Raw genomic sequence first — 21,036 nt, 5'->3', positions numbered from 1 at the left:
TCCGTTGTAGTCTAGTTGGTTAGGATACTCGGCTCTCACCCGAGAGACCCGGGTTCAAGTCCCGGCAACGGAATTTTTTATTTTTTTATTTCCCGAATCGGTGAACGACGGTTCTCTTCTTTATTTCTTTTATTCACGTAAAATCTATCGTTTACCCGCAGAAATTCTCGCAGAACCCCGCGCAGGCATCATTATCCTCAAAAAAAAAAATATCACGCCATTTTCTCAACGACGAAGCTCGTCACGCCATCTTCGTCACGACAGAGTACCCATTCATCGCCGGAATCCCGTACAGATAATCCACATACCCGTTCATCCACATCTGGTGAGCCTGCATGCCCACCGTCCGTTAGACCAAACCCATCATCATCGCGACCGTCCAATCTTAGAAAAACTCACCATCGTTAGCGATGGGCTCGTCGTTTGAGTTTCGGGTGCGAAGCTCTGCACGGCCCTCTTCTGATTTTCCTTCTTCCTCGCCGCCTCCACCTTCAGCCGCTTCCCCATGAACACGGCGCCTGCGACCATTAACCAAGTGAGATTGAAGAGAAGAGAAGCTCGCAAGAGAAGAAAAGAAAAGCTCTGAAGAGAAGTTCGCTAGAGTAGAGAAGTCAAGAGAAGCTCGTAAGAGAAGAGAAGACAAGAATAAAAGAGAAGAGAAGAGAAGCTCGTAAGAGAAAAGAAGACGAGAATAAAAGAGAAGAGAAGACGAGAATAAAAGGGAAGAGAAGAGAAGCTCGTAAGAGAAGACGAGAATAAAAGAGAAGAGAAGATAGAATAGAACAAAAGAAAATAGAAGAGAGGCTCGTAAGAGAAGAGGTTAGAAGAGAAGAGTAACTCGTAAGAGAATAACAGAAGCTCGTAAGAGAAGAGGATATAAGAGAAGGGAAACTCGCAGATAATAGAAGAGAAGAGAAGAGAAGAGAATATAAGAGAAGCTTGTAAGAGGAGATAATAGAAGAAAACAGGAGCAGAAGAGAATAGAAGAGAAGGTCGTAAGAGAATAGAAGAGAAGCTCGTAAGAGGGGAGAATAGAAGTGAAGCTCGTAAGAAAATAGAAGATAAGCTCGTAAGAGGAGAGAATAGAAGAGAAGCTCGTAAGAAGAGCGAATAGAAGAAAAGGAGAGAACAGAAGAGAACAGGAGAGAATAGAAGAGAAGAGAAGATAGGAGAATAGAAGAGAAGATAATAGAAGAGAAGATAAACGAAGATAGAAGAACGGAAGAGAAGAGAATAGAATCTCGTAAGAGAATAGAAGAGAAGCTCGTAAGAGAAGGGAAGAGAATATAAGAGAAGAGAAGGTCGTAAGAGAAGGGAAGAGAAGAGAAGAGAAGAGAAGCTCGTAAGAGAAGGGAAAAGAAGAGAAGAGAAAATAAGAAAAGAGAAGAGAAGATAAGAGAAGAGAAGAGAAGAGAAGAGAAGCTCGTAAGAGAAGGGAAAAGAAGAGAAGAGAAAATAAGAAAAGAGAAGAGAAGATAAGAGAAGAGAAGAGAAGAGAAGAGAAGCTCGTAAGAGAAGGGAAGAGAAGAGAAGAGAAGAGAAGCTCGTAAGAGAAGGGAAGAGAAGAGAAGAGAAGCTCGTAAGAGAAGGGAAGAGAAGAGAAGAGAAGCTCGTAAGAGAAGGGAAAAGAAGAGAAGAGAAAATATTAAAAGAGAAGAGAAGATAAGAGAAGAGAAGAGAAGAGAAGCTTGTAAGAAAAGGGAAAAGAAGAGAAGAGAAAATATGAAAAGAGAAGAGAAGATAAGAGTAGAGAAGAGGAAAGAAGAGAAGAAAAGAGTGGCGAACCGTTAATGGCGGAGACGGCCGTCCACGCCTCGTCAGGGCAGTGGAAGCCGACGAAGCCGAAGCCGCGGCTGGCGCCCGTTCCGTCACACACTACCGTGGCGGTTCGGATCCTCCCGCAGCCCGCGAAGATCTCCCTCAGCGCCTTCTCGTCCACGCTCGGGTGCAAATTCTTCACGAAGATCTCTGAAACCTGCACTTCCTTTCGCGTTCATGATGATTTCTTCGATAGTTTTAGTTTTTTGATTTTGCAAAGAGTTTGATGATCGTCTTACGGGAACTTGATTATCATGGCAATCGCCGGATCGTTGTCTCTGCAATCTCGCTCGCTCCGCCCGAGACATCGCTTTCCCCACGTACACCGTTCTCGATCCTTTGAAAAGGGTTTAAAGTTGGCGATTATTTCATTCGTTAATTCGATAGATCGAAGAATATAAGGGTATACTCACCGATTTGAGCTCGGTTCATGGCGGCGATGGCGCTTTTAGCTTCATCCTGGCGCTCGAAGCTGACGAATCCGAATCCCCGGTAAGCTCCAGCTTCGTTCTTCACGATCTTGACCTTTCTAACCGCCCCGAACTTTAAGAAACTCTCCTGGATTAGGGTTTCTGTGATGCTCTCGTCAAGATTCTTGATGAAAACGGTGGAGCTTTTGGGAAAATCAGGTTGCGGCCTCAAGCTCTTTCTGACGAACTTGGCGACGTAGCTGTTGACAAGGTCGAAGAATGTTTTGGTCAAAGATTCTTTGAATTTTTTTGAAGGATTCAAGAAGAGAATTTACAGTTTCCTGGTGCCGTGTTCTTGGGAGCCGTTGAGAGCTTCAATGGCGGCTTGAGCGGATTTCTCAGTCTGGAATTGGACGAAACCATAGCACTTGCTTCTGCCGTCTTCATCTGTCGCCACTTTGCTGGATAAGATTTCGCCATGCGTGGAGAAGATCTCCTCAAGCTTCGCCCCGTCGATGGAGGAATCTAGATTCTGAAATTTGCGGGAAATCTTTAATTCAACTTCAGCCCATATGATGAACAACACGAACAAAAAGGACATCAGTAAAAAGAACAGTAACAATGACAAGAACAAGAACAAGAACAAGAACAAGAACAAGAACAAGAACAAGAACAAGAACAAGAACAAGAACAAGAACAAGAACAAGAACAAGAACAAGAACAAGAACAAGAACAAGAACAAGAACAAGAACAAGAACAAGAACAAGAACAAGAACAAGAACAAGAACAAGAACAAGAAGAACGACACAAATAAAAATAACAAGAACAAGAAGAACGACACGAAGAAAAATAACAAGAAGAACTACACGAAGAAAAATAACAACAAGAAGAACGACACGAAGAAAAAGAACGAGAAAGAGAAGAACAACACGAACAAGAAGAACAAGAAGAAGAACGACACGAAGAAAAATAACAAGAACAAGAATAACGACACTAATAAAAAGAACAACAAAGAGAAGAACAACACGAAGAAAAAGAACAAGAACGAGAAGAACAACACGAAGAAAAAGAACAAGAACGAGAAGAACAACAACAAGAAGAACAACAACAAGAAGAACAACACGACCAACAAGAACAAAACGAACAAGAAGAACAACACGAACAAGAAGAACAACACGAACAAGAAGAACAACACGAACAAGAAGAACAAGAACAAGAAGAAAAAGAACAAGAAGAGGAAGAAGAGACTGCAAGATATCGAACCTTCACGAAGACGTTACCCTCGCCGCTCTTCCTCAAAATAGGATTTCTCAGCGACCACATTATCCGCATCGGTTTTCCCTTAAGTGCAGTGTGATTGAGGGATTTCAGAGCTTTCTCGGCTGCAAATAAACACCAGAAAATGAATATCAACGCAGAAAAAAGCCGAAAACGAAGAACACAAGAAATCGTTGAGTTGTATGAAGAACTGACCTTCCGATCTTGAGCAGAAGTTGACGTACGCGTAGCGGAGAGAATCGCCCGTGAGGCGGTCGCGGCAGAGGCGAACCGAAGAGACGTTGCCATGTTCGCCGAACACTTTGAGAATAAGCTTCTCATCGACATTGGGATCAAGATCGCCAGCGTAAAGGGTAGCCGAGGATGGTAAGATCTTCATCGCTGGAGCTCCACTTCCTGTCATTCTCTCTCTATTTTTCTCTCTCTTTCTCTCTCTCTCTCACACTCTCTCTTGGTGCTTCACTCGAAGAAGCAGAGAGAATACTCAGACTTGGGTCTGTTTCTGTAGCTCTATAAGGTAGAACACCCCTTCTTTTATACCACGTCCATGTGTCTGTAGAGAGAGATAGAGAGGGATAGATAGATAGATAGGCAGATAGAGAGATAGATAGATAGATAGATCGATAGATAGAGAGATAGTGAGAGATATAAAGATAGAGAGAGAGAGAGAGAGAGAGACAGAGACAGAGACAAAGAGAGAGAGAGATAGATAGATAGATAGATAGATAGATAGATAGATAGAGAGAGAGAGAGAGAGAGAGAGAGAGAGAGAGAGAGAGAGAGAGAGAGAGAGAGAGAGAGAGAGAGACAGAGACAGAGACAGAGACAGAGACAAAGAGAGAGAGAGATAGATAGATAGATAGATAGATAGAGAGAGAGAGAGAGAGAGAGAGAGAGAGAGAGAGAGAGAGAGAGAGAGAGAGAGAGAGAGAGAGAGAGAGAGAGAGAGAGAGAGAGCTAAGGGGTTGTTTGAAAAGGTGGTGCAGCCGTTGGGGGATTTTCTTGAATTGACAGACTTCTTGGGCAGCTAGAACAGTAACGAAACTAACTTCTGGTTCTGGGCCGGAAGGGTTTTCTTGAGGAACTTTTGTTGAGCTCGTAACTGCCCTTTTATCACTATAACTATCAGTTTATAAATATGTATATTTTTATAGAAGATTACTTAGAAATGATAGGTCTCTGCTCAATATTGAATCGAGTCAAAGGTCATCCTATTTCATCAGTATGGAGGCACTAACTCAAATATTATTTATTTTACCTTAATTTTAAATACTTATTGCATTATTACGTTAGATCAATCCAAAGCCTTCTCCATGAATTTACAGTGATAAGTACATGTCCTCTGTCTAATTTCCTTCCAAGGAGGAACAAATCCTGAAGAAAAACATTCTTCTTCAAACTTATATAACACACCAATGTCGGTCTAGCATGTTTTAATATCATCTTATGAAAAATACAATCTTAGACAAATATATATATCCTTATTTCCTCATCATTCAGTTATTTAGTGAATATACCTGATATCTACGATTAAAGGTACTGATTGTCTTGATCTTCCAGCAAATTTTACAAAGATTTTCGAGTTTCAAATTTACTAGGGCACTCAATGGATCAGCCGTAAAAGGGTAAGGCATAAAAGTGTTCTAATATTATAATTAATTTTTTCAATAAATGGGTTAGTGTTACCAAGACAAGTTTCTGCATCTCATTGTTCAAGCTAAGGTTGTCCTAACATGAGGCTTACTATCCCCATGGGAGTCACAGTTCACAAAATTTATTCTCCACAACAATTCATTCTAAATATAATAACCTTTTTTCTACAGAATAAACAAGTTTGATTGCCGTCCACTACTTTTAATCTCCATATCATCCTAAAGGTGTTAGTGAGCAGTCATTATTTCAATGGAAATTACATAAACAGGACTGCATAAGTAAAGTATGACTCACATATATAATAATTACAACAAATGTGTAAAGCAATAAGGTAGGCTAAAATAGAGTGAGTGAGGTTAACTATAGGTAGAAATGAGAGGGATGGATGGTGAGAAAACAATGAGAAAGGAACATAAAAATTAGTAAAAAGGAATTCTGATGACCCATCAAGTTCACATAAAGGAATGATGATCCCCCATCAAGTTACTAGAAAAGAAGGAATGGAAGGATTAAAGAATGACTATCTATTGCTAAATACAGCTTTATTTCAAATGGGGTAAACTCTAACAAATGGAGATGACACATCACGTTTGTAGAAATGAAGAAGGATGAGTGCCAAGAGAGTGAGATGAAAAAATGGAAACATGTCCTTAAAGGGTTGGGTGTGGAACAGAAGGATGACACAAGGTGATACAGCGAGGGATAAAATTGATGGTCGAAGCAGGTGAAAAATGAGAAGAAAAAAGTTCTTTAATTCTATCACAAAAATGAAGCCCACATATATAGGGTTTGATGGTCCTAGTTCAGTCTGGGTTTCTAGCAAAGACCTAACCCTTGCCTAAAGTCTGGTCTGTTTTCGGTCTGTTCTTGTCGGACCTTGGTCTGGTCTGGACCAGCCCGTTTAGCTCAGGTTGACTAGTCAATGTAAAAAGTAGAAAATTTATGTTGATGGTTATGTTGAATATCCACATAATGATCTTAAGAACCACTGGTAATGAATGCCCCTTCCCTTCCTTCCCCCTCTCAATCTCCATCTCTTGGTCTTTCTCCCTCCACACCTCCCTTACTTCATGGAGAACTATCAGGGTGAATAGAGAAGTGAGAAAATTTCAATAGATAAATAGGGTTTAATGGGTTCTTGCAGGACACCTTCAAAGAATAAGTTCTCTATATTTAGTGGGTGCCCACAAATGATCAAATATATTGAGGCTACAATCAACGCAATAGAAACCTCTCCCACAAGTTAGATTTTATATTTTTTAGAGTTTTATAACAAATATTAAATAAATATTGAATAAATTACTTCTGCTTCTAGTCAGGTTTCACCCTTGACCTTGATCTTGATCCGTTCCCGGTTCAATCTAGTCAAACCGTTCATCGGCCCTAAATGTCCCTACACATACATACAGGTATATCTATACATTTATATTTTCCCCTCAGATTTTACTTCATAATGAGGCTTCCGTTTTTATTTTTTCTCCTCAGATTTTACTTGATATTGAGGAGTTTCACTTATATACTCTCTATTTTTTGGGGTGACTACAAACATAGGTCATCATCGATATAAATAAACATGTGAAAAAAAAAAGGCAGAACAAGAAGAAGAAGATGATTGAGAGTACTACTTTCTCGTTTAGCTTATCCTAGGCGGACAACTAATAGATGCACGTTGATACCTGCCATGGTTATGAAAATCCAATAAAAGTGAAGGTTATTAAGAGATTTGTAAGGTTCAATGGAAATAAGATTAAAAAAGGCTTGTTAAGTGAGCCATTGAAGATGGTTGATGAGGTTTTTCAAAAATAAAAGTTTAGGTGGATTAAGGAAAAGGGCTTTATATGATTAGAACTTGGATAAATGAATAAAACCTTCACCAGAATAAAACTCCTCCCAGTGAGGAAGCAAGATACCTAATTTGGATGGAGTTATTGAGAGAATGGTGACACCTCAGGGTCCACACAACTCACTCATCATTCTACCCTTGAATCATTGTACTTCAATCCTTTTACTTTTCCATCCCCTACCCTCTCATCTGGGTAACTTAGCTTTATGGGAATCTAATCCACACTGTAAAAAACTGCGGTTTGTACCTCCTAAGCATGTTCTTGATATGCGCTAAGAGCCTGACTTCTCTAATATGCCTCTCGGACCCATGGATGAAAGGGTTTCTTAAAGCGAGTAATGGTTATTAATCAAGTTCAGACATGTACATACCCTCTATTCAGGATAAAAACATCAACTTTTATATAACTGATGAATATGTCTACCATGTTTAATGGAAGTAGTCACATATTCCCTTTGTTACAAGCTGACAGAACTTTACTTGCCACTAATGATACAAACCTATTTTGTAACACGAAGAAATTTTTGTCAATCCCTTTGACATGAAGGATCTGGGTGAATCCTCTAATTTATTAATCATTTAGATATATTGGTAAATGTTCTGAATATATTTTTACATTTGGCTCAAAAGGCCTATACTGAAAATTTCATTAAAAAGGTTTGTTATGTAATATTGTAAACCCTTATGAATCCTCAGTGCTAAAGAGGAAAATTTTAGTCTCAAACAGTGCCCAAATAATACTTTTGAAAGTTAAGAGATGCAAAATATTCCTTATGAATCAGCTGTGGGAAGTCTTATGTATCCACATGTATGTAAACAAGTAGTTAATGATCATATTGTTAGTATACTTGATTGATATTTGAATGATTGAGGTTCAGGACATAGTAAGACAGACAAGATAATTATGAAATATCTTAAAAGGACTAAAATAGTTATTATCACACACAAGAAATAAGATCATCATGAGATCATAGGGTATTCTGATTATAATTTTCCAGGATGCATTGATTACATAATTTTGGCCTCTAAAGTTAATGATATACAATATTCAGTCAACATATGCAGATGGATTATCCATGTGGGATATTTTTAGTTTAACTTTTCAAAAATATGGCCAATTATATGTGTGTAGATAATTTCATATTATTATGCTATCATTTAAACATCCTAATTAAAGTGACTCACTTATTCTAATGATAGGATGATACATTTTATAAGTGACTTTGGTGGTTAAAATTTAATGTGTAGATACTACGGCTATAGTAATTATAATAGTAAGATTAATTAAGCTAAGCTAAAGAAGATTATGTTTATCCTCTTCCTAAAAATAAGTGCAAGGTCCTCTTCCTAAATGTATTTTGACTCTTTTCCAGAGGGACTTCATGCAGCCATCCCATGCTACACCAAAAGGCATCCTTTCATAAACTATCAGCTTCTCACTTCAATAAGCAATGAACCGACTTATGTGTTACATTCATGCCTAATATATTCATCCTTAAGAATCGGTTCAAGCTTTCTTAGGATCTTACATATATGATTACAAGTGGCCCATCTAAGAGCCCTACAAAAAAGAATTCCGACCAAAGCTGAAAGATCTAGACTGCACTTTCTTCCTGTTCCTTGCTGAAGTAGTCTCTGATTCTGCATATATCTGGTTCGTCAGACGCTTCTCAATCTTCACATGAGCATCAGCAGCGACTTCTTCATTCTTCAAGCCAACACAAGAGACAGCTTCAAGAGAATTCTGTGTCCTCCATGAAGCCCCAAGATCGCTCTTACAGCGACTTGCAACCGTGCGATTAACATCACCCTTCAACCATGATGAATCATTCTCTTCATGATGATCATAGCGATCATGATCGACTCCCCTTCTTGGGCTTCCATCTGTCTCCTTCCGTAATACGAGTTTCTTGAGCTTAGCGATGAACTTCATCTTGCCGTTGACACCATTCTTAACGTTGAAATCGTCTTCCTCGTTGATGATCTGCTTGATCTTGTTCTCTGATTCAGGGCTCAGCGTCTTGCTCAGATTTCCTGACGTTGATTTGTGATAGTTTCTCAGTTCATGTCGGAGGCAGGCGTTGACCCATTTGAGGTACACCACTTCCTCAACGTCGGCGCATCGATCTGCTTGAATCTTCTCAATCTCCTTCGACATTTCACCGTTTCTTCGTCTCAGATTGGTTATTTCCTCCTCTGATACCTGCCAAAGAATTGTTTCTCTGAGGATAATGAATGAAGAAGAAAAAAAAATGTAATTTGGCGACTAACTTTTGCCACGGATTGGAAGTTTTCCGATAACTCTTTGTTATCCTTCTCCAAATTCGAGATCTTCGTTCTCAGATCTTCAATCTCGCGCTCGAGATCGTTGATTTTCTTCTGGGCGCTGGTTGAATCTGCTTCGATCTTTCTCTTCAGATCGTTGATCTCTGTTCTTGAAGATTGGAGCTCGGCCATGGCGGACGAATAATCAAATAACTGTTCCTCGAGCCTCCGCTTCTCAACCAGCAGAGAATCGATCTTCGCCGAGAGAAGTTCGGCCTTTGATTCTCGGGCAAGATATTCATCAGCGATTGCGTGCTTTTTATCATGATTTGAGAAGGAATCGGGAAGAACGCGCGAGTTGGGAAGAGAGCTCCGACGGTAGAAGAAGTATCCAGCTAATGGCACGGAGATCGCCACACCAATCTTCACAAAGAGAAGCTTGTGCACGCTTCTCTCTCCTTCCAGCCACTCGGCCATGGCCATCCAATCCTTGGAGAAGAAAAGAGAGAAAAACGAAGATAGAAGGCGATCTTCAACAGGTTAATTCCTCGTGCCTTTGCATTCTTTGCTGTTCTTCTCCACACGTAAACGTGAGAGAGAGAGGACCTGTATTAGTCTTCCTTCTCCACCCACAACTAGGCGAGAGAAAGAGAGGGGGAGAGGGAGAGATAGGAGAGAAACAGAGAGTGAAAAGAAAGATGGAAGAGAAAGAAAGGAGAGAGAGAAGAGGTGAAAGAGAGAGCAGAGAGACGAAATGGAGAGAAGAGAGCTGAAATAGGGTGGACAGATGAGGGATGAAAGAGAGAGAGAGGAACGGTGAAAGAGAGGGGACAGAGATGAGAGAAGAAAGAGAGAGAAAGAGAGAGAACAGGAAGAGAGACGGATTAGAGAGGAGACAGAAGGTTATAAGGGAGAAAGAAATGAGTTGAATGAGAGGAGAAAAGAAGAAATGAGTTAAATGAGAGGAGAGAAGACTGACAGAATAGCATGAGAAGGAAAGAACAGAGGTGAAAAAGAGATAAAAAAACCAGAGATGAAAGAGGGAGAAGAATGAAAGAGATATTGAGAAGAGAGATGAATAAGAGGAGAAATGGAAGACAGAACGACGAGAGAGAGAGAGAAAGAGGAAGAGAGAGAGAGAGGGAGAGAGAGAAAGAGGAAGAGAGAGAGAGAGAGGGAGAGAGAGAGAGAGAGAGAGAAAGAGAGAGGGAGAGAGGGGAGAGTGCGGCAGAGAGAGCGAGAGAGGGAGAGAGAGAAAGAGAGAGAGAGAGAGAGAGAGAGAGAGAGAGAGAGAGAGAGAGAGAGAGAGAGAGAGAGAGAGAGAGAGAGAGAGAGAGAGAGAGAGAGATGGCAGTTGGAGAAGGGGGGATGAACGACGTAGGCGGTGTAGATGTCCTATATAGAAATACCGCGAGAAAGAGGGTCAACCTTGCGGTAGTGGATAGAAAATGTGCCAAGTTGCACCAGTATTTGTGGCCTAGGCCGGGGGATAAAATTAATGCCTACAAATTCGAACCATTACTGTCAAGTTCTCAAACTGTGGTTGCTAGAAGAAAGAAAACGACGAGACCAATAAATGAAACAAAACCCACCAAAGTCAACCATAGAGAAGATATTGGATTAGCAAGGAAGCTTCGTTGGAAGTTTCTGAAGTCTCAATTCAATGTTTGAAATGAAAATGCGTTCATCTTAGTGAGAAAACCATTTATTCCAATCCATGGAAGGATTAGTGGCCATAACTCAATGGTGGATAACAAATAGAAGGGAAAAAAGAAGTGAAAAGAAAAACATAAGTATATAATATGCGGGACTCTGTTCTAGCCGTTGACCTCCTTTCTACCAAATGAATATCTCTTTCCTTGACATTAGTGACCACATATTCAGACCATGGACCATTTCATTAAAAAAGGCTAAACGTGTTTCCAATGCATGTTCAATTGAATATCATGAAATTATGTGGGTGGGAGAGCCTTTGTGGTGTTCACCCGTCCCAGATGACTTCATTGGATGTCGATATCGGGACAGATATCAGAAAGCCAAGTGTCTATGGTCTAGGTAAAACCAATATGTGCCAGCAAATTGATACCCTAAAATGTGATGTCAACATCAGATATCAGTTGCTACAGTACCGAATATCTTATATATATCCCTCCCAATATTAGCATCGGCCTGTGTCTCGAGGTTTGGATGCTATTATCAGATAAACATTTTGATAGTATTTATGACATTAACCTAATGTTTATGCATTGACCATAGATAAAATGTCAAATTTTGGGGTTGACCGTAGATGATTAAAGCTAGACTGTCCACATCTAAGTCAACAGCGGACAAATTAGTCCAACCCAGAGCCTTACACATACAGGTCATGCTCAAAGCCCAAAGGGCTGGTTCCTCCCCTCACCTTCCACATGGATGCCATGAGGCATGCATGTGGGTCAACTGAGAGTGTGGGAATCCAACAATGTTCTACTCTAGCCATGTAATGAAGAACCTAATATACCAGCTGTTTTATTTTTAGTTTATCAATATGGGACATGTTGGTTCAGCTGTCTGCTATATCCTGTAAGTGGAGATCAAATTTGCTATCTGATATCTGGCACCTATAACATCCACCACCCACTGGATGATGATATCAGTCCCTATATCCAATATTTGCAGCAGTACTGATATCTGTCCCAATATCCAATATTTTCATCTGAATCCATAATGTTGAATATCAGATATCAAGGGTCTGATATCAAATGTTGGGATGGATCTCAGAAGGAAAACACTAATGTTGCTTGCTTGTTAGTCAGTGCCACATATATGGCTCATCAATTATTAATCTGTAGAAAGATTAATCTTTGAATAAACTTAGTTCCTCTACTATTACTTGTTGTCTTGGATTCATGGGAACCATGATGAAGTTGTAGAGCAGTCCCATCCTTTGACCAATAAATCTCCATGCCCATAAGTACCTAAGTGGTCCTATATCTTTCAACATCAATTTGGAATTCAAGAACACCTTGTCCAATTCAATATTCTCTATGCTGGATTCATGAATGCAATAAACCATATTGAATGTTATCTGATTGATACTCTGTCAAAATACCAAGAATGCTTTCAAAGAAGCTTAATCAACATGTTAATCATATTCTTTAAATAATTCAAGTGAACAATATTAGCCGAGAATCATATTTCTAGATGAAGAAACCATTAATTCAGAAACTTTGTAATTCAACTCCACCAATAATGGAATTTAAGCTGGAAAACAGAATTATGCATGAAATGCATGAACACAAAAATTATGCATGGTGGGTTGGGCCGAATAAATAAGAAAAAAATCCCCTGAAACAGCAGCAGACAGTTCATCATGCCGATTGCACGCATTAATGAATGCGACAGAGACTCAGACTTGAGCAAGTACGATCGGATCAGAGAAAAGACAAAGAATTTGGAAACTTGATGTTGGCGGGAGAACTCTGCGGACAGATTCTGCCGTAAACGATTTGATTCGTGGGTCATCTCTCAATCTCTCTCTGTCGTTTTCCTTTTTACTCTTTCGACTGTTGGAATTCACACCCTTGTTCTGGGTTGGCACGATAGAGTTGCAGACGAAATGGGTTGTAATGGGTGCGGAGTGAACGTGCCCGCCGATCCTGCATTGCAAGAGATGATTGTTCTTGGCTGCGAAGATCAATATTTGGCGAATACCGACGGAGATGAACAAGAAATCGGAGCTCTAGATGATCAGTTTCTTCCTGTTACTGAGAATGACGTGAAAGCAAATGATATCGAGGTCGCATTATTTGCGTCAGGCGTAGGTATTTGTGTTTTGTTTCTCATTCAGGCTGAAATTTTCAACTCTTGTGTTTTTTACTCGGCATTGAACTGCTCGTTTTTGGTAAATATCGGTTTCTTGTCGTGCTTGTTTACATCTTTGTCGGTCTGTTGGTTATTTTTTGTTTGATTTTGTTGTTGTTATCAAGGAACAAAACGGCGGAAGGAGCTTCATGGATCAACGGCTGTTCGATCATTATCAGGAACATGGGCAAATGATCAAGATCCGGTGACTTTACAATGTTACAAAGTGGAGTTTCTCTGCAGTGACAATACAGAAAGATACTCGAGCTTTGTCCTTCTGATCGATGCTGTGTTAGACTCGGATATTTCTCATGCGGAAATTAATCTCAATTTGGGAGATATTATTGTTAAATCTTCAGTCTCTCCATGCGGCTCATTATTGTTGAGCACGGCGCAGGTCAATCCCTGGAATTAGATTTATTTTCATGTCATCCTTTAATTTTTTCTCTTTCATTAATTAGTCTTATAATATCAGGTGGATGATGCAAAAAAGTTTCATGAATTTTTTTTCAATGGGCTGTTCGGAAAGTTGTTAACAGGCTCTGCATCTGCTGAAGGTCCTAAGATTTTTTTGCTTTCCCCGGAAAACAGACCTTCATGGATCAAAAGCATGTATTTCCTATTGCCTGCCAATACATCATTTGCCACTTCTCCTGAAAATTTCATAGTCGACTGGAAATCAGTTCAGGCCTGTGCACATGTAATTGATTTCATGAATAGGCGTTTCTTATCAAAGCAGAAGGAAATTTTACCAGTTTCAGCTGAAGATCCATCGGTTGAATGCAAGAAAGTCACTTGTATCCGCCTTGCAGATAAGTCTTTGCCTTTGAATGAGCACAATAATATGGTAGTTCTTGCAATCCATACAGGAAAGCTTTATACTGTTATTGATCTTCTGACTGAAATGTCCGCTGAAAGTCCGTTTGATGATCCAGATGCTGGCTACTTCAGCTTCTCAGATTACTTCCACAAAAAGTAAGTTTTTTATTTATTTTCAATTATTTTGTGTTGATATAATATCGCATATTTAAAGATGGTTATAGTTTGATAGTTCCTGGATGATTTCTTCCCTTTCTTCTCTGTTTCTCAGCTAACTTCTCAGTTTTGTCTATTGTACAGATTTGGGATTGTTCTTCGACATCCTGAGCAGCCCTTGTTTCTCCTGAAACATACCCATAACTCGCACAATCTTCTGTACTTGCCTTCAGTGTCAAAAGGTAATTTGAAGAATTTATGGGATTGCTCTACTATAGTTTCAACTTTTAATAAGCTGAACGGGTATTACGAATTCGGCCTCCAATATACAATGTGAAATTTATGTGAGATATCCCTCGATCTTGAACTGTTTTCACTCCCTTTGGAAAAGTTGTAATTGTCATTAAGAAATCGTGACTGTCATCGTCATACTTGTTGCAGAGCGATGATGGTAACGTTGACATCATAATTATCATTTTCCTCGTCATAATTGATTTCTTCATCCTCTTCCAAATCATGGAAGAGTGACGATGGCAACCGTGACTGCTGATTGCGACCGTCATCCTATCACAGATGAATGATGAGGATGATGATAACTTTTAATTATCCTTATCAAGGACACCCAACCCTATTTACAAAGGAAGCCAGGTTATATCATTTATTTAGTTATTATATGCTATTTCCTTTGATTTAATTGCAAGGCTGACTGTAGTATTCAACTATCTACGCCAACTGGTTACTACCAGGTGGATCTTCTCACAGAGAGAACAGAAAGAAAAAGCCACAGACACATGCTCACATGCCTCCAGAGCTTCTGATCTCCGTTGGAGTGTCAGAAAGTATTTTGAAGACATTTTACCTTTTACCATCGTTGATGTATCGTTTAGAATCGCTTATGCTAGCCAGCCAGCTAAAGGAAGAAATCAGAAGTGCCTGTAACGTGTCATGTTTCCTGGTAACCTTTTAATTTCATCCCTTATGTGATATATCAAAATTTTATTCTCCTCATCATCATCAGACCAATGTTTTCCACAGATTCTCGAAGCAATCACAACCCTTAGATGTGATGAGAGCTTCTCCATGGAACGTTTAGAACTTTTGGGGGACTCTGTTCTTAAGTATGCTGTCAGCTGCAACTTATTCTTGAACCATCAACAGCACCAAGAAGGGCAGTTATCTGTTCACAGAGCAAAGCAAGTATGCAATGCCACACTCCACAGGCTGGGCATCAACCAAAATTTGCAGGTATGTTCTAATTTTAACCAATTTTTACAAAAAAAGATCATGAATTTTCATCAGGGGTGGATGGCGATGAAAAATTCATCAGCACCCTCATTGCCATCATCACCATAATCATCATCACCCACACAAATCATCACATCATCATCATCCATCTGCTGGTACGATGACGATGATGAGGTATCACTGTCATCCTTCGATATTAATAATGATGATAATGACGAGCCATGGTGATGGTGATGATGCCAAACCCAAAAGAGAGTCATGTAGGATTGGATGATGATGGTTGCTTTCATCATCGTCATCATCATCTTTAATGGCATATTCATGACGAGGACAATAACGACTCATCCTAACAGTGGACAAATGATGAGGATACTGATGTCTCATCATTGTCCTTGCCGTCAAACTCCAAATTTCATTTGATTCAATGACATGTACCAGGTGTATATTCGAGATGCTCCCTTTGATCCGCAAAGCTGGGTTGCCCCTGGGCAGATTGGCCTGAGAACTAGAGACTGTAACTGTAATCTTGAAAATTCAGAAGCTCAGGTGAAGGTTTTCCCTGATAAAGATGAAGGCAAATTCATTATCGGAAGGGCTTGCGACAAAGGCCATCGCTGGCTATGCTCTAAGACTATCTCTGACTGCGTCGAAGCTCTGATTGGGGCATACTACGTAGGCGGCGGACTTGAAGCTTCAAAGGACTTCATGAGATGGTTGTCCATGGACATTGACTTCGAGCCTGCAAGGCTCGAGGAGTTCATCCAAGGCGCATCTCTCTGTTCAAATTGTCCTCAGCAAGAAGATCTTCAGCTCTTAGAAACCAAACTGAAGTACAAGTTTGCAGCAAGAGGGCTTTTATTGGAGGCGTTAACTCACCCTTCTCTTATTGACTCTCACAGCTGCTATCAAGTAAAGTTCCATTTGCCAAGAAAGTCAAACTTGAGTGATGATTTTTCTGGATTTTAAATATTTTTATAGTATTCCGGCATTTATATAATTTAAAGGGGATTTTCCTCTTCTAATGGAGTCATCTTTTCTCTTACAAAGGTTAAAATTTCTTCGCAATGCAGTGTTAGAACTGATAGTTACGTAGTATCTCTCTAAAATCCCCAAGAGATAGAGATCCCGGCAAGTAGACCATTTCTAAATCGGCTTTATTAATCTTCTAGATTTTAGGAAAATTGCAGATTTTTCCTGCATTTTTTTAATATTTAATCAGAACTATATATGTTTAAGGGATTTTCCCTCATCTGCCACAGAGATTGGAATTTCTGGGGGATGCAGTGTTGGACCTGCTCATAACGTGGTATCTTTTTAAAACCCATGAAGATATCGATCCGGGCAAGCTGACCGTTTTGAGAGCTGCTTCAGTGAGTAATGAGAACTTTGGTCAAGTCTCGGTCAGAAATAATCTTCATGATCATCTTCTGCATGGGTCCGATCCTCTCTTAGAGCAAGTGAAATCTTATGTCGAGAGTGTTGAGAACGAGGACAGTGAGCTTCCTCCCTCTGTTAAAGTGCCAAAGGTATGAGATCAAGTTTTAATTTTTTATCTTTCTCGAGGTATTTTTCTTTCTTCTTACCTCTGTAAAAGTGCCTAAGATGTTTGCTCTCTCTCAATTTCTATCTCTTTGTATCTCTCTCTCTCTCTCTGTTTCTCTCTCCAGATAGCTGACCCTGTATATATCTCACTTTGAAGCTTCTTTTTCGCTTTCAATCTCTATGTAACTTCACCTCTCTCTATCCCTATTAGCTTGTATCTCTAGCGGCATCTCTCTAAGTATTGGCGTTTCTTTGTGCCTCGGTCCATGTCTCTTTATGGCTCTCCCACTTTCTCTCTCTGTTCCTATTGTATCCATCTTGCCATCTCGCGGTCTCTGTTTCTGTTTGTCTGTCCTGCTCTCTCTCTCTCTCTCTTTCTCTCTCTCGCTCTCTCTCTCTCTCTCTCTCTCTCTCTCTCTTTCTCCCTGTCGCTCTGTTTCTGCTTCTCTCTCCAATCTCTCTCTCTCTTCCTATCTCTGGCTCTGAACCTTCTGGCTTTTTCTGTGTACTTCTCTCTTCCTCCCTTTCGCTCTGTTTCTACTTCTCTCTCTCCTTTTTCTATCTCCATGTCTCTGCCCCTTCTCTATCTTTCTCTCTTATGTGTCTGCCGTTTCTGTCTCCCTCTCTCTATCTCTCTCCCCACCTCTCTGTTTCGGCTTCTCTCTCTCTCTTTTCCTGGTGCTTGTCTCTTCTTCTCTCTCTTTCTTTTCTTGGTGTTTGTCTCTCCTTCTTTCTCTTTCTTTTCCTGGTGTTTGTCTCTCATTCTCTCTTTCTTTTCATGGTGTTTCTCTCTCTTCATAGTGTTTTCTTCTCCCTCTCTCTCTTCATAGTGTTTCTCTCTTTCTCTCTCTTCATAGTGTTTCACTCTCCCTCTCTCTCTTCATAGTTTTTCTCTCTTTCTTTCTCTTCCTGGTGTTTCTACCTCTTTCTCTTGTTTTCTTCATGCTATTTCTCTCTCTTTCTCTTGCTTTCTTCATGCTGTTTCTCTCTCTCCCTCATTCTCTTCATGGTGTTTCTCTCTCTGTCCCTCTCTCTTTTTCTTCATGGTGTTTCTCTCTCTGTCCCTCTCTTTTTCTTCATGGTGTTTCTCTCTCTGTCCCTCTCTCTTTCTCTTCATAGTGTTTCTCTCTCTGTCCCCCTCTCTCTTTCTCTTCATGGTGTTTCTCAATCTGTCCCTCTTCATGGTGTTTCTCTCTCTCCCCCTCTCTCTTCATAGTGTCTCTCCTTCTCTCTCTTCATAGTGTTTCTCTCTCTCTCCTCTCTCTTCATAGTGTCTCTCTCTCCTTCTATTTCTTCATAGTGTTTCTCGCTCTCTCTCTTGTTCTCTCTCTTCATGGTGTTTCTCTCTCTCTCGTTCTCTCTCTTCATGGTGTTTCTCTCTCTTTCTTCTCACTCTCTCTTCATGGTGTTTCTCTCTCTCTCTCTCGTTCTCTCTCTTCATGGTGTTTCTCTCTCTCTCTTCTCACTCTCTCTTCATGGTGTTTCTCTCTCTCTCTCTCTCTCTCGTTCTCTCTCTTCATGGTGTTTCTCTCTCTCTCTCGTTCTCTCTCTTCATGATGTTTCTCTCTCTCTCCTCTCTCTTAATGGTGTTTCTCTCTCTCTCTCTCTCTCTCGTTCTCTCTTTTCCTGGTGTTTCTCTCTCTCCTCTCTCTTCCTGGTGTTTCTCTCTCTCCCTCTCTCTCTTCCTGGTGTTTCTCTCTCTCCTCTCGCTTCCTGGTGTTTCTCTCTCTCCCTCTCTCTCTTCCTGGTGTTTCTCTCTCTCCTCTCGCTTCCTGGTGTTTCTCTCCCTCTCTCTCTTCCTGGTGTTTCTCTCTCTCCTCTCTCTTCCTGGTGTTTCTCTCTCTCCTCTCTCTTCCTGGTGTTTCTCTCTGTCCCTCTCTCTTCCTGGTGTTTCTCTCTCTCCTCTCTCTCTTCACAGTGTTTCTCTCTCTCGTCCTGGTGTTTCTCTCTCTCCTTCTCTCTCTTCATGATGTTTCTTTCTCTCTCTCTCTCTCGCCTCTCTCTTCCTGGTGTCTCTCTCTCTCTTCTCTCTTCCAGGTGTCTCTCTCCCTCTCTTCATGGTCTCTCTCTCTGTTCCTGGCATTTCTCTCTCTTTCTCTTCCTGGTGTTTTTCTCCGTTTCTCTTCATGGTGTCTCTCTCTCTCTTCCTGGCGCTTCTCTCTCTTTCTCTTCATGGCGTTTCTCTCACTCTCTTTCTCATCTTGGTGTTTCTCTCCGTTTCTCCTCATGGTGTGTCTCTCTCTCTCTTCCTGGCGTTTCTCTCTCTTTCTCTTCAAGTGTTTCTCTCACTCTCTTTCTCTTCCTGGTGTTTCTCTCCCTATCTCTCTAACTTCCTGGTGTTTCTCTCTCTCTTTCTGTTCATGGTGTTTCTCTCCCCCGCTCTCTTCTCACGTTTCTCTCTCTCTCTCTCTTCAAAGTGTTTCTCTCTCTCTCTCTCTCCTCTTCATGGTGTTTCTCTCCCTCTCTCTCTCTCTCTCTTCCAAGTGTCTCTCTCTCTCTCCTCTTCATGATGTTTCTCTCCCTCTCTCTCTCTTCCAAGTGTTTCTCTCTCTCTCTCTTCCTGGTGTTTATCTTCCTCTCTCTCGCTCTCTTCCTGATGTTTATCTTCCTCTCTCTCGCTCTCTTCCTGATGTTTCTCTCTCTCTCTCTCAAGATATATGTATAACTTGAATTGTGGGGGTGTACAGGTCCTGGGAGACATGGTAGAGAGCATGGCAGGGGCTGTGCTGGTGGACTCGAAGCTCGACCTGGGCGTGGTGTGGGCCGTCTTCCACCCCCTCCTCTCCCCCATTGCCACTCCTTCCTCTCTCAAGCTCCCTCCTTTCTCTCTCCTCCTTTCTCTCTCCTCCACCCACGCCCTCCCCCTCCATGTCACCTGCACGCCTGACGGGCCCGACCAAGTCCTCGTCGAGCTCCGCCTCCGACTTGGCGACTCGCTCCTGGTCAGACAGTCCCGGAATCGCTCCAAGAAGGAAGCCAAGGCCGCCGCCGCTGCCCTTCTCTTGAGAGACCTCCAGGCCTGCCTTCTTCTACTCCCTCTCTTTTACTTTTTTTAGCTTGTTTTTTTTCTTGCTTTCCTTTTCTGTTTATTTGGTTTTTTAGTTCATTTTCATTTTTTATTTTCATTTGTCATGTTTTCTCTCATTGTTTTATTTATGTTCTTCTGTTTATTATATCAATATTAAGATTTTATTTAAAACTCCTTCCCTGTCTCTTTGAGACATGAAATGGCACAGAGAGAGAAAGAGAGATATCTAGAAAGAGATTGAGAGATATTTAGAGAGGTAGAGGGAGAGAGAGTCTTTGATTTATTTTTTCATCATGAATGAAGTGGCAGAAATTTAATTTAGAGAGGGAGAGGGAGGGAGAGAGTCTTTAATTTGTTTGTTGGTCGAATGAATGAAAAGACAGAGAGAGTGAGAGACTTTAATTCATTGTTTGATCGAATGAATGAGAAGGCAGCGAGAGTGAGAGAGTCTTTAATTCATTGTTTGGTCGAATGAATAAAATGGAAGAGAGAGAGAGATAGTCTGATCTCTATCTCTATCTATCTCTCTCTTTCATTTCATTCATTCATTTCATTCATTCATGAGAGAGAGAGAGAGAGAGAGAGAGAGAGAGAGAGAGAGAGAGAGAGAGAGAGAGAGAGAGAGAGAGAGAGAGAGAGAGAGAGAGAGAGAGGGAGAGAGAGAGAGAGAGAGAGAGAGAGAGAGAGAGAGAGAGAGAGAGAGAGAGAGAGAGAGAGAGAGGGAGAGAGAGAGAGAGAGAGAGAGAGAGAGAGGGGGAGGGAGAGAGAGAGAGAGAGAGAGAGAGAGAGAGAGAGAGAGAGAGAGAGAGAGAGAGAGAGAGAGAGAGAGAGAGAGAGAGAGAGAGAGAGAGAGAGAGAGAGAGAGAGAGAGAGAGAGAGAAAGAGAGAGAGAGAGAGAGAGAGAGAGAGAGAGAGAGAGAGAGAGAGAGAGAGAGAGAGAGAGAGAGAGAGAGTCATGCATTTCTTGTTTGGTCTTATGACGGGGGATTTTTCGGGCAGGAAAACAGGCTTGAGGAGGGCGGGTTCGAAGCCTCATGTCCGGGCAAGAAGAGGAAGCTGAGTCTGCCTGTTTCTCTCTCTAACTTGAAAGAAGCAGGACTGACAGGTGCTTGTGAGCAGCCAGGTGAGTGCAGTGC

At 41.0% G+C, this 21,036-nt stretch overlaps 3 protein-coding genes and 1 non-coding gene across 5 annotated transcripts; 2 read left to right on the top strand and 2 right to left on the bottom strand.

The window, feature by feature from the left end:
• Positions 1-73, top strand: TRNAE-CUC (transfer RNA glutamic acid (anticodon CUC)). Its single transcript has one exon. It is a non-coding gene; the product is annotated as a tRNA-Glu (tRNA).
• On the bottom strand, positions 21-3,990 carry LOC144709442 (polyadenylate-binding protein 7-like). 2 transcript variants are annotated; one of them, XM_078582994.1, is made up of 8 exons: positions 3,702-3,990; positions 3,492-3,610; positions 2,564-2,760; positions 2,232-2,488; positions 2,058-2,155; positions 1,786-1,975; positions 400-518; positions 21-331 (listed from the first exon to the last, which is right to left on the bottom strand). In XM_078582994.1, exons 1-8 carry the CDS (start codon positions 3,907-3,909, stop codon positions 242-244), a joined length of 1,278 nt encoding a protein of 425 aa, XP_078439120.1. In that variant the 5' UTR covers positions 3,910-3,990; the 3' UTR covers positions 21-241. The 2 variants fall into 2 exon arrangements, with proteins under 2 accessions (XP_078439120.1, XP_078439119.1); XM_078582993.1 differs by having other exon boundaries at positions 3,492-3,990.
• Positions 3,991-8,418: 4,428 nt separating this feature from the next.
• LOC144709726 (uncharacterized) lies at positions 8,419-10,624 on the bottom strand. The gene is made up of 2 exons (XM_078583349.1): positions 9,274-10,624; positions 8,419-9,205 (listed from the first exon to the last, which is right to left on the bottom strand). Exons 1-2 carry the CDS (start codon positions 9,748-9,750, stop codon positions 8,564-8,566), a joined length of 1,119 nt encoding a protein of 372 aa, XP_078439475.1. The 5' UTR covers positions 9,751-10,624; the 3' UTR covers positions 8,419-8,563.
• Positions 10,625-12,579: 1,955 nt separating this feature from the next.
• DCL3 (dicer-like 3) lies at positions 12,580-20,668 on the top strand. The gene is made up of 10 exons (XM_078583464.1): positions 12,580-12,762; positions 12,853-13,070; positions 13,236-13,507; positions 13,586-14,085; positions 14,230-14,327; positions 14,832-15,040; positions 15,121-15,330; positions 15,769-16,239; positions 16,590-16,856; positions 19,560-20,668. Exons 2-10 carry the CDS (start codon positions 12,866-12,868, stop codon positions 19,926-19,928), a joined length of 2,601 nt encoding a protein of 866 aa, XP_078439590.1. The 5' UTR covers positions 12,580-12,762; positions 12,853-12,865; the 3' UTR covers positions 19,929-20,668.
• The last annotated feature ends 368 nt before the right edge of the window (positions 20,669-21,036 follow it).

This window comes from Wolffia australiana, chromosome 11 (assembly GCF_029677425.1).
Source record: "Wolffia australiana isolate 7733 chromosome 11, ASM2967742v1".
In the NCBI taxonomy this organism is placed as follows: domain Eukaryota; kingdom Viridiplantae; phylum Streptophyta; class Magnoliopsida; order Alismatales; family Araceae; genus Wolffia; species Wolffia australiana.
This window is presented reverse-complemented; position numbering and strand designations above follow the sequence as displayed.

Coding starts and splice junctions, on each gene's coding strand:
- LOC144709726 (XM_078583349.1), bottom strand. CDS start 9,750: ATGGCCATGGCCGAGTGGCTGGAAGGAGAGAGAAGCGTGCACAAGCTT. Junction 9,206..9,273: donor ACTTCCAATCCGTGGCAAAA/GTTAGTCGCCAA, acceptor ATTCTTTGGCAG/GTATCAGAGGAGGAAATAAC.
- DCL3 (XM_078583464.1), top strand. CDS start 12,866: ATGGGTTGTAATGGGTGCGGAGTGAACGTGCCCGCCGATCCTGCATTG. Junction 13,508..13,585: donor TATTGTTGAGCACGGCGCAG/GTCAATCCCTGG, acceptor TTATAATATCAG/GTGGATGATGCAAAAAAGTT. Junction 16,240..16,589: donor ACTCTCACAGCTGCTATCAA/GTAAAGTTCCAT, acceptor CATCTGCCACAG/AGATTGGAATTTCTGGGGGA.
- LOC144709442 (XM_078582993.1), bottom strand. CDS start 3,833: ATGTCGATGAGAAGCTTATTCTCAAAGTGTTCGGCGAACATGGCAACG. Junction 519..1,785: donor GGCCGTCTCCGCCATTAACG/GTTCGCCACTCT, acceptor TAATGGTCGCAG/GCGCCGTGTTCATGGGGAAG. Junction 332..399: donor CGAGCCCATCGCTAACGATG/GTGAGTTTTTCT, acceptor GTGGGCATGCAG/GCTCACCAGATGTGGATGAA.